General features: G+C 45.4%; 1 protein-coding gene across 1 annotated transcript; it reads left to right on the forward strand.

Annotated features, from left to right (window-relative positions):
- The first annotated feature begins 5,679 nt into the window (after positions 1 to 5,679).
- Positions 5,680 to 8,023, forward strand: Gpr6 (G protein-coupled receptor 6). The gene is made up of 2 exons (XM_075959216.1): positions 5,680 to 5,833; positions 6,397 to 8,023. The coding sequence occupies exon 2, from the start codon at positions 6,415 to 6,417 to the stop codon at positions 7,504 to 7,506; it is 1,092 nt and encodes a 363-aa protein (XP_075815331.1). The 5' UTR covers positions 5,680 to 5,833; positions 6,397 to 6,414; the 3' UTR covers positions 7,507 to 8,023.
- The last annotated feature ends 3,458 nt before the right edge of the window (positions 8,024 to 11,481 follow it).

Consider the following 11,481-nt stretch of genomic DNA (forward strand, 5'->3'; position numbering starts at 1 on the left):
TGAGTAGAAACTATTCTCTTGGCACGAAGAAAGAGCATCCTTGCCGTGTTTGGACAAGCTGAAGGAATGAGTGTCCTGCATATGAGATGCTTTTGATGCCTGAGGATGAGAGGTTACTTTGAACACAAGTGAAAGCAGAGAAACAAGAATACATTTTAAATAAAATCCACCTGTCCCATCAAGTGGCCTCAGAGGATCATACGCCATCCAATACCTAGACTCTGTGATGCTCTAGGATGTCTTGTTGGGGACAAGCCTTGACAAAAATACTACTTGCTGGGGTAGGGCATGGGGATTAGAAATATAAGGAAAGAGTACAGAGACTCAAAAATAATAAGACAGAAAACATAGAACAGTACTGATATGGGATTACCCTCTGTATTCTGTGAATATGTTTATTTATTACCATTGGTTAATAAAGAATCAGCTTTGGGCCTATTGCAGTGCAGAATAGAGCAAGGTGGGGATTCCAAGCAGAGAGAAGGAAGAGAAAAGACGGCAGAGTCAGAGAGACACCATGTAGCCACCAAAGGAGGCAGATGGCCTAGAACCTTACTGGCAAACCACGAACCTTGTGGTAAAATACAAAATAATAGGAATGGCTAATTTAAGATGCAAGAGCTAGCTAGAAATACACTTAAGCTATTGGCCAAGGAGGATTGCAATTAATATAGTTTCTGTGTGATTATTTTAGGTCTGGATGGCTGGGAAATGAATGAACAGCTTCTGCCTACAAACTGGCATGCCAATGTGGGCAGACTACATCCACATAAAACCTGAGAGAGCTTGAAAAGGAATTCTAGACATGAAAAGAAAAAACAGAGTTTAGTGCAGTTTCTTGGTAGTCACATTTTTTTTTCTGGATGGGTTCTGCTTGCTGGCTGCTCCTTTAAGAGAGGTCTTCCTGAGCCTGAGTGAGCACTGGCGGTGAAGGTTGTGTGGCTTCTTTAGGGGAGGGCTTCCTGGTTTGTGCCGGCCCTGGTGGCACTAATAGCTCTGGCTCTCTTGGGAGGGACTGCACTTAAATGGGGTCTGTGAGCAGGGTGTTACAAATTGGAGACTTAGACCTGCTGCATCCTAGAGCTGGTGGTAAACATACCTCCACCATGTTGGACTGGGAAGAGTTAGTCCTAGCCATACCTGCTTATCATATTTTTAAAAAAGCACTCCTGGTTAAAAAATAATTACAGATATGTAATAAAGACAGATTCAGATGAAAAAGACCTCTAAATGGGTCACAGTGTTAGATAAATGTACACAGGTTTGAGAAAGAGAGAGGAAAAAGAGGATAGACCATTATAATATAAAAGAGTACACTCAGTCATAGGTTAAAGGAGTAAAGATCATAAAATAAATATTAAACTTGCAGAAAAAGTAATAGAATAAGAAAAATAAGCCATGTAAAGATGGAATATACACAGAGAGTCTGGATTATGTATATTATTATACATAATTTGGGTCTAAGGATATGTTGCTTTGGAAAAGAGGTTCTGTTTTTGTTTCCACAGAGGATAAAAGCTGTGGATTCCTTACCGGCTGATATAGTTCGATAAAACAAGACCCCTGAAGCAATGGCCCAGATGGTCCAACATCCATGACAGCTTCAGGACTGCTGGCTGAGATGTCTTTCAGGACACCCCATGAAAGACCTGATTAACAGCACCCCAGTCAGCTGGAAGTATTCTAGAGAACAACGCGCAAATTCCTAAAATATTGTTTATAAATGTTTGCTTACATATACTTTGCATTGGTATGGATCTTGGTTTATTAATACAAATTTAAGGTCGATTCTGTTATATGTATATATCTGCTCTTGGTTAAGGTTTTGTGTTTGTGCAGCTCATTTAAAAATGTAATGTATAATTAACAAATACAGGCTAGTAGATAGTCATCTATAAAAATCAAGCTCATAGTTATGTTAAGTTTTCTAGATGTACAGAGATTTATTTCAGAAGGATAGGTATCCTTCAAACTTTCCAAAGATTAACAGAATATGGCATTTAAAATGTTTAAAAACTTAGGACTTTTCATGACAATGAGACACATCTGCTCCTGGCAGCACCAATCTACTACAAGAAGATGATGAGCAATGAAGAGGCTCTTTATGGAGTTTGTTAGCCATTTGGGCAAGAAACTGCTCTTGCTTAGACTGCTTAATGGTATGCTGTGTAAACTGGACATGCAGAACCACAGAAAAATGACTGCTGAAGTTCCCTAAAGAAGGTGAGACAGTCCTTCAGGGTTCCTGCTTCATGAAAGAGTCTGCCAGAAATTCTGAAGAACACAGAAGAAAGTGACTGACAAACTGCCAATATAGGCAAAAATGTCTTTGAAATTTCCTGCTTCATGGAAAAGTCCAGAAACTATGGACCTGTAGTTTAAATATGGATGCCCAAATGTTACAAAAGACTGGTAACACTCCAGGCAGCGAGATATCTCTGTCAATTCTAGAGTTTTGGAAGTTGCTTAAAATGCATTTCCTGTTAACTTAAGTAGTATTATATCCTTCTGGAGTTTTTGATGGAGTTGAAGAAAGACAGTTTTATAATTATAAAAGATAGATTAGATACAAAATTTTAGACTCACAAAGATAAAATTGATGATAGAGTATTTTCCTTAATTTTCCAAATGTAAATGGACTAAATATTGTAACTATAATTCTTGCCTGATAACTGTTTTGTTATATATAATTTTACTATGTTAAAATTAAAACCTTCCTTTTTATTTAGACAGAAAGAGAGAGGTGATGTGGGATTTCCTATATGTTGTGAATATGTTTTATTACTATTGGTTAATAAAGAAGCTGCTTTGGGCCTATTGCAGTGCAGAGCAAGGTGGGAATTCCAAGCAGAGATAGAGGAGAAAAGATGGCAGAGCCAGAGAATCACCATGTAGCCACCAAAGGAGGCAGATGGCTGGGAACCTTACTCGTAAACCATGAGCCTTGTGGCAAAATGCAAAATAATAGGAATGGGTTAATTTAAGATGTAAAAGTTAGTTAACAAAAAGCCTGAGCTAATAGGCCAAACAGTGTCGTAATTAATACAGTTTCTGTGTTGTTATTCCTGTCTGGGAAGCCAAAATATGAACAGCAGTTTTGGGAGTCCACAAAATGTGACTCCCGACACCCAAAACATAACCAGAACAAGGCATGCTGGTACACGAACCATGCATTTAGTTGGGTGCTCTAATCAAGCCTGAAGAATTCACAGAATGAAAACAGACTCGAGGTAGTTCAAAAGGTGGGAAGATTTGTGGTAGAGACATGAAAGGAAAGTTCCAAGGCTCCCCATGCCCCTGTCTACCAAGAGATGAGCAGGAATGAGGGAGGGGATTGGGAAAAATGTGCCTCGTCTGGAAAGAAAACCACACAACCCCAGGCAGTTTACAAACTTTCAGTGTGTTCATGTATGACTTCCATGGGTCCTCCTACCCCCTGTGGTGATATGAATAGCATTGGCCCCATACGCTCATTTATTTGAATGGTTAAAGAGTGGCATTAGGAGGGGTGGCCTTGTTGAAGGAAGTGTGCCCAGGAGGGGGTGGGCACTGAGGTCTCAAGTGCTCAAGTCAGGCCCATTATCTCTCTTTCCCTGTCGCCTGCCGATCCAGGTGTAGAATCCTCGGTTTCTTCTCCAGTACCATGTCTGCTTGTGTGCTGCCATGCTTCCTGCCACAAAGATTGTGGACTAAATAAACCTCCAAATCTGTAAGCCAGCCCCAATTAAATGCTTTCCTTTATAAGAATCAAGGTGTCTCTTCACAGCAACAAGACATTGACTAAGGTACCGCCCCCCAAATCATGTTTATTTTGGGGTATGACAAAATGGAGGTTGTCCAGACAAAGGGTATGGTGTGTTCTGGCATGTTAAACTGCACAGATTTTGGCCCCTCCTGCCAGGCACATTCATCTTTTGACATTGAAACACAGTGTTGTCGTTTATAGAGTTCATGCTTAAGAACCATGTAACCAAGCTATTAAGAAAAACAATCATAATATGATTCTGTGTTGGCCTGCCTCCTTAGCTCTCTTGAGGCAGACCCGAGGTCTCAGGCCTGTACCTGATGTAATCACTTGCAAACGTGCAGTGATTTGAGAGTTCATTTGACAGTTCTGAAAGGAAGTTCTCGGCTCATTTCAGGAACCTGGAATGTCAGCCAAGTTTTAGGTTCGTGAAAATGGTGGAGTGTGTTAAGTTTTGAAATCCCTCAAACAGAGGATAAATTCGTTCATAACCCAACATTAGCTATTGCCCTAAAGAATTGCACTTTCTTAGGTGAGTTCAAGAACCCTGAGGCGGGAGCAGGGGTGGTCTGGAAGGTTCTGCTTAAAGTGATCAACACAGGTAAACACCCCCCCCCTCCAGACTATAGACGAGCTGAGTTCTTTCTTCCATTTTTCCTTCTTTTCTTTCTTTCTTTCTTTCTTTCTTTCTTTCTTTCTTTCTTTCTTTCTTCCTCTTTCCATCCCTGGAGCTATATGTAAAAATGAAGCCAAGCATCAATCGGAGAGGAGGCAAGAGGCACCTATAATGTATGTTGCTTTATTTCACCTTGCCGAACCATGTAGTATGTGAAGGCTAGAGCTACGACCTCAGTCCAATCCCATAAAAGCAGCATGCAATCATTTCTTTCAGAGCCTCACACAAAGTCATCCACTTTAGCTTTTGGTCCAAGCACAGCTATTGGAGATAAAAGACAAAGACTTGCATTTTACTGACAAAACAAAACACCTTTAAACCGAAAGGATGATTTATCTGGGCTGAAAATAAAACCTCTGCCTACTGAAGTCTGGTACAGCTGACTTAGCACTATTTGGGTACTATAATCTGTTTTATAAGGTACTAATTAGCAGGGCAAAGTCTGTTGCCAAGAAAGTAAATCACATTTTGCTGTTTTCTCTTTTTCTAACAAGACACAGACCTTGTCTTCAACTAAATAGCAGTTGCAAGGGCAGCAGCAAGAAGGGCGGAGATTGTGGTGAAACCTGAAGAGCAGAACGCAGAAAGTTGAAGGGAGGGAGGATTGCTCAGGTAAACCCCTCCTCCAGAGGAAGCCAGCTTGTCCCAGCTGTCCTTACTGTCTTCCTGCTTCCCTGGCTCCTCCTTTTCTTCCCTGGCTCTACTCAAGATACAAATGCTGGTTAAACACTCTTAAAAGAGAACTACTTTTTCGAGTTTTCTCTCTCCCTCCAGATGCCTCTGTCCCAACCTCCCCTTATGCTGATGGAGCGGCGGGGCTGCGTCCTGCCACCCAGCTAGCTTTACCCAAAATAATTAAATCACCCTTCTCCAAGACTGCTTCGTCTACCCCTCAGCGATCCTTGACTCTGGCCTTTGCTGTGTGGCTTATTGTCACTCATCCCTCACCTTTCCTTTCCTGCTCACCCTCTGTGCCTGGCTTCGGGTTTCGTCCCTGTCTCCCTCTCCTGTCACCCCTACCCCATTCCTGGAGGTTTCTGGACTGGTGGAGGCTCTGGCTTCTCCTTCCTTCTGGAGCTCTCTAAGATGGCTCTGTGAAGGGGGGAGAGGAGGGGAGCGTCAAGAAAGATTGGCCTGGCGGACGTGGCGAATAATCCGCTGAAACCAGAATTCAGAGCCTGACGTCACCTGGCCCCGCCTGTCAATCTCCGGGCGGGCGTGCTGCTCGCAGCCTTCCCTGCCACTGCCTCTCACTCGCAGTGACAGTGGTTCAACGACAGGCGACAAGCGCTTTCCTCCTGGACGCCGGGGCCGCCTCCTGCAGGCAGCTGCTCGGTTCATGCAGAAAGCATAGCCGGGCACAAGGCCACGGAACGCATGACCAGAGACTACCCAGAGCCCTGACTCCCCAGGTGAGTGGCGGGCTCCCAGCGGTACTTTGAGCGTGTGGGGAAGGCGAAGGGGTAAGAGGCAGTCCCGGAGTGAGTCTGTTCCGGAATCAGAGAATCGGAGAGAGGCTTAACCGCCCTATCTAGCACACTCCTTTTTAGTTTTTTTTTTTTTTTTATTCCCAATTCTCTGGCTCCTCGCTCTACTAGCTGAGACTGCAAACTTCGCTTTCAGCACCGCGGACAGCGGCGTTGCCTAGCTAAGACAAGGGACCTTATTTGGGTGCTTGTTCAAGCTCACGTATATTTCCGGATTGTCCCTGTGAATGCATAGTGGAATCTACGTGTGTATCTGTGTCAAAGCTCAGAAGCCCCGTGTATTTCATCTATCCATCCATTCATTCATCCACTCAACAGGTGCTTAGTTATTTGGGGTTAGCTCTTTGTCCCCGCTTCGTCACTATGCTCCATGCTCCCGAGGTGGGATATGCAATTTGAGTGAGACATTTTGAGCAGGGCACTTGCTAGACTAAGTTCCTCGGTAGCCTGGAGAGTGCACCTGACAATCTGCGTCCCTTTTCATGCAGGGAGCAACATCTGGCGGCATGAACGCGAGCGCCACCTCGCTCAACGAGTCCCAGGTAGTGGCAGTGGCGTCCGAGGGAGCAGCAGCTGTGGCCACAGCAGCGGGAGCACCGGACACCAGCGAATGGGGACCCCCAGCAGCATCCGCGGCCCTGGGAGGTGGCGGTGGACCTAACGGGTCACTGGAGCTGTCTTCGCAACTACCAGCAGGGTCATCGGGACTACTGCTTTCGGCAGTGAATCCCTGGGATGTGCTGTTGTGTGTGTCGGGGACCGTGATAGCAGGCGAAAACGCGCTGGTGGTGGCACTCATCGCATCCACTCCCGCGCTGCGCACGCCCATGTTTGTGCTCGTGGGTAGTTTGGCCACTGCCGACCTGCTGGCGGGCTGTGGCCTCATCCTACACTTCGTGTTTCAGTACGTGGTGCCCTCGGAGACTGTGAGCCTGCTCATGGTGGGCTTCCTGGTGGCCTCCTTCGCCGCCTCAGTCAGTAGCCTGCTTGCCATCACAGTGGACCGTTACCTGTCCCTTTACAACGCACTCACCTACTACTCGCGCCGGACCCTATTGGGCGTGCACCTCTTACTGGCAGCCACCTGGACAGTGTCACTGGCATTGGGATTGCTACCTGTGCTAGGCTGGAACTGCTTGGCCGACCGCTCATCCTGCAGCGTGGTGCATCCTCTAACTCGCAGCCACGTGGCGCTGCTCTCCACTTCCTTCTTTGTGGTCTTTGGCATCATGCTGCACCTGTACGTGCGCATCTGCCAGGTGGTCTGGCGCCACGCCCACCAGATCGCCCTGCAGCAGCACTGCCTAGCTCCGCCCCACCTAGCCGCCACCAGAAAGGGAGTGGGAACTCTGGCCGTGGTGCTAGGCACTTTCGGGGCCAGCTGGCTGCCCTTTGCCATCTATTGTGTGGTGGGTAGCCAAGAGGACCCGGCCATCTACACCTACGCCACCCTGCTGCCTGCCACCTATAACTCCATGATCAATCCCATCATCTATGCCTTCCGCAACCAGGAGATCCAGCGAGCCTTGTGGCTCCTGTTCTGCGGCTGTTTCCAATCCAAAGTGCCATTCCGCTCCAGGTCCCCCAGCGAGGTCTGAAGGGCTTCTATGAGTCTGGTCACCAACACCACAAACCCAACATGCCAGCCTTTGGTGAGCGTCTTTCTAGGTGCCTGCTGTTGAACTCCAGAGATCTCAGTGGTGTGACTCTGACTACGGGACACAGGGGACTGGGCATGAATGCAACAAACTCACTAGGACAAAGAGTCTTGTTGGCACTTTACATATACAGTGTATACACGTGTAAATATATATACAAGTATTTGTATCTTCTGAAGGTGTTCAGGACCTGGAGCTTCCTGTTCTGTGAAAACAACAAAGATGTGGTTGTATACTCAATTGCACATCACAATTGTCAAGTGAAGACATTCCAATACTGCTTAATAATAGCACTTTATTTTTAGCTGCTGAAATGCCAAAACAGTGTTGCCATATCCAAGAGCAGGAGAATGGGAGTCAGAGATGTATTTTTGTTGTATGTGATAGAATATTTTGCTGCACATGCATCAATAAACTACAACATATTTTGTACACAAATAAACACATTATAAAAATGTAATCTGGGGTATGTGATGGATTGTGGAATTATTTGAAAGCTGGATTGTGGGTATGTTTAGTTTCAAAGTCTATTACATAGCATCTCCTTCCCCCGTGCAAAAAAAGCATATATATTCGCATATATGTCCTTACATATTCCCTAAAATACAAAATCCAGACCATGGAGTGGGGAAAGGTCATGGGCGAAGTATCCTTCATACACAGGGCTCACAGAACATGGAAAGGCTGTGCACTGCAGGTACAAGCTAACGTGCTCCCTTGGTGATGGAGTTAGGAAGATGTGTTTCAGAGGACAAGGCAATTCCAGTCACATAGCTGCAGCTGTAAACCCCGTAGCCACAACTTCCCAGCATAGCTTTACAAATAGGCCAGAGTCAGAGAGTTGCTAATCGGGTGGGGGAGCCAGCTACGAAGTCTAATAAAATGAACCAAATTCTTCCAAGGCAGGAATCCCAGATCCTCATGAGGTAACGGAAGTGTACCCAGTGTCCTTTCTTCAAACGGGCATTAAGACCCTTAATAACTAAATATCTCTCTCTAGCAAAGGGTCATGGATCAAGGCCAAATGGGCCCATGCGATGAAATATGCACACAAACGCATGCATTCCTATTTGGGAGCTTAGGAAAATGCATGCATGCACATTTGGTCATGGATTTCATATTTATGGGGTGCTTATTGTATGCTGGACACAATGCTGAGCCTGGGAATATGGAAATGAAATGAGCTGTCAAAAAAATCCTCTGTTCTCATGGGATTACACTCTAATGGGGAGGCTGCTCTAAAATATCTAATTTTATGTTGGGATAAATGCCAAGGAAGGAAATAAAGATGGGGCACCTAGCAGAGTATGGTCCAGTGATTGAGGCAACTGAGATAGTCGCTAGATTTTAGAAGATAACCTCAGTGAAATGGGGTGCAAGACATGTTAGAATGTAAGGGGACAGCCTCCTGGGCAGAGCAGCAAGTGCAAAAGCTCCCTGGTGGGAATCAGTCAGTTTATGGCACGCCTTCTGATTTTATTGACATGAGAACAATGGATCTTTCTGGCTTTACTGTGAATGGCCTTGAGCCTGGAACCACGGCAGGTTCCTTAGGTTCCCCAGTCCAGGGGCCTGCTCAGCAGATTTTGAGTGAGCTAGTTCCCATGATAGCACAGGTCACTCCCATATAATAAATTCCTTACACACACGCGCACACACACACACACACACCTCTATTTCCCTCGTATTTCACACTTAATGTGTCAGTGAAGTCCATCATCTTTGCCTTCACATATATACACATATCTTGCTGGTTCTTTGGTCTGTTTCTCTGGAAAACCTTAATACAGAAAGGGGGGTTGGAAAATTAGTTCTGAACTCTGCAATGGAGGGCACATGTTGGCAGTTTATCGATTTCCCAAACGCTCCTCTAGCAATTACTATAAGCCAGCCGCTGCTCTAAACACTTGACAAATATCTAACTTAATCACAAAACAGTCCAGGATTGATGCACTCCCGGCACGAAGCAAATGGCCTGCTCATACCAAGTAATTGAGTCAAATTTAATGGAGGGACTTGTTCTCAAAGTGAGAATGATTAAAGGGATTTAACAAGGTACTCACCAACAGAATGAAGAGAAAGCAGATTCTAGAACCAAGAGAGACTGCTGTAGAAATAGAGGCCTGGGGCATGTGTCCCTAGGAGGGGGAGGCAGTCCCTGCCAACCAGAAGTCTCCATGGAGAGCTGGAAGACGTAATTACTAGACCAGCATGCCTTGGTTCCCTGCTACCTCCCGGTGATGACATTTATTAAGCTGCCAGAACCTAGAGAGCAAGACAACCAGCTCTGACATGGAGCACAAAGTCCACTTTCCTATAGCAGCTGAGGTGGAGTGGGAAGCAGATCTGCCTGCTAGAACATGACGGTTACTGCCAAAGCTGTGAGATAGGTGCTAGCATTATACCCACTTTACAGATGGGGAAATGGAGGCACAGAGAGGTTACTATACACATCAGTAACTCTGGAGTGGGATCTAGGCTGACAGATGAACTTGGACTTATCAACATATTGATGGTATCTGCAATCATGGGTCTGGATAGGGTTACTTTGTCCAGCACAGATGAGAACAAATGTCTCCTCACTCCAGATAGGGCACTAGTGACAGACCCAAGGAAGGATTCCATCAAAGTCTAGCTTAGAGAAACATTGGTTACTCACGGGAGTGTGGGTGAGGGTTACTTAGAGGAGCGTGGGCATTTCCAAGGCAGCCTCTCATTGAAAGCCCCACCGGCATAGGTACCAAGTCACAAAAGCTGCTTTTCTGGGACCCGTGCTCAACCTGCAGGCAGATCAAGAGGCCAGAAAAGTCTTTTCTACTTATACCTGGGAATAGAGGGACCTTATGAATCTTCAAGATTTCAGGAACTTCCTGAGACTTGTGAGTTGTTTACTGGCTGAGTCTTAAGGTCCTGCTCTCCAAGATGGAAAACATATGCGGAAGATATCTCTATATAATACTGTTGGACAGAGAAGAGGGCCCAGGACAGAGCCCTCCAGAGTGTTTGCGCACCAAAAGATGGGCCAGAACAAGCAGAAGAGAGAAGTGGGGAGATGGGCAAGAAGCAGAGTACCCCAGAGAAAGAGGGAAACCAAGGAAAGAGTTTGAGAGAATGAGTAATGCAGACTTAAGAGATGACTTGAGATTTTATCATGTCGGCACCGCTGTTGAACCCCACAGAGGATGTCTTAGAAGAGGAGGAGGAGAAGAAGCCCAGCTGTAGAAGATCCAGGAGAAAATTTACTAGCAATGCAGCCTCAAGCCAGCCGCTTCCAGCAGCACGCTGACCTTTTCAGGGCTGTAACACTCTGTGCTTTATGCATGTAAATGTTTACAGTGCCCATAAATTTAGATATGGGGAGATTAGTGTTACTGTTCACTCATTAAATTAAAATTTTCTAAAGAACTGACCTTCATGGGCTCTTCGGCCCCATCACACATGGTTTGAAGTTTATCTACCTGTTCATGTCCGGAATGTGTTGGAGTTCAGTAAAACACAAGACCTGGTGGTCAGCATCCCCTAAATGAGAGGGAGAAAAGAATTCAGCTTCATAGACAGAACAAAGAGGTTAACAGTATGGTAAATTTTATAACCACGAGGAAAAACTTCCTGAAATAAGCACATTGAGACACAGACGTTACTGCAGACGGTGGATCTGACTTCAGGCTACTTATGTGTTAGTTACCGTTTAATATCCATCCTTGGCCTGATCAAGGTTTGGGGGAACTGACAACAGGAAGATGCTAAGCAATCAGTTTGTTAATGAAGCTGACTTACAGAGTGGTCCAGTCTGTGTAATGTCAACAGGTTTGACATTAGCCACCCTATGATGTAATGGTGGAAGGCTGTGGGCAGATCTCGAAACATTTCCACACAGAAATGTCACATATTCATTTGACCTATCAAAAGCCAATT

The sequence above is a fragment of the Microtus pennsylvanicus genome, chromosome 1, assembly GCF_037038515.1.
Source record: "Microtus pennsylvanicus isolate mMicPen1 chromosome 1, mMicPen1.hap1, whole genome shotgun sequence".
In the NCBI taxonomy this organism is placed as follows: Eukaryota; Metazoa; Chordata; class Mammalia; order Rodentia; family Cricetidae; genus Microtus; species Microtus pennsylvanicus.

Bases quoted from the DNA above. Each gene is read 5' to 3' on its own strand.
- Gpr6 (XM_075959216.1), top strand. From the start codon at position 6,415: ATGAACGCGAGCGCCACCTCGCTCAACGAGTCCCAGGTAGTGGCAGTG.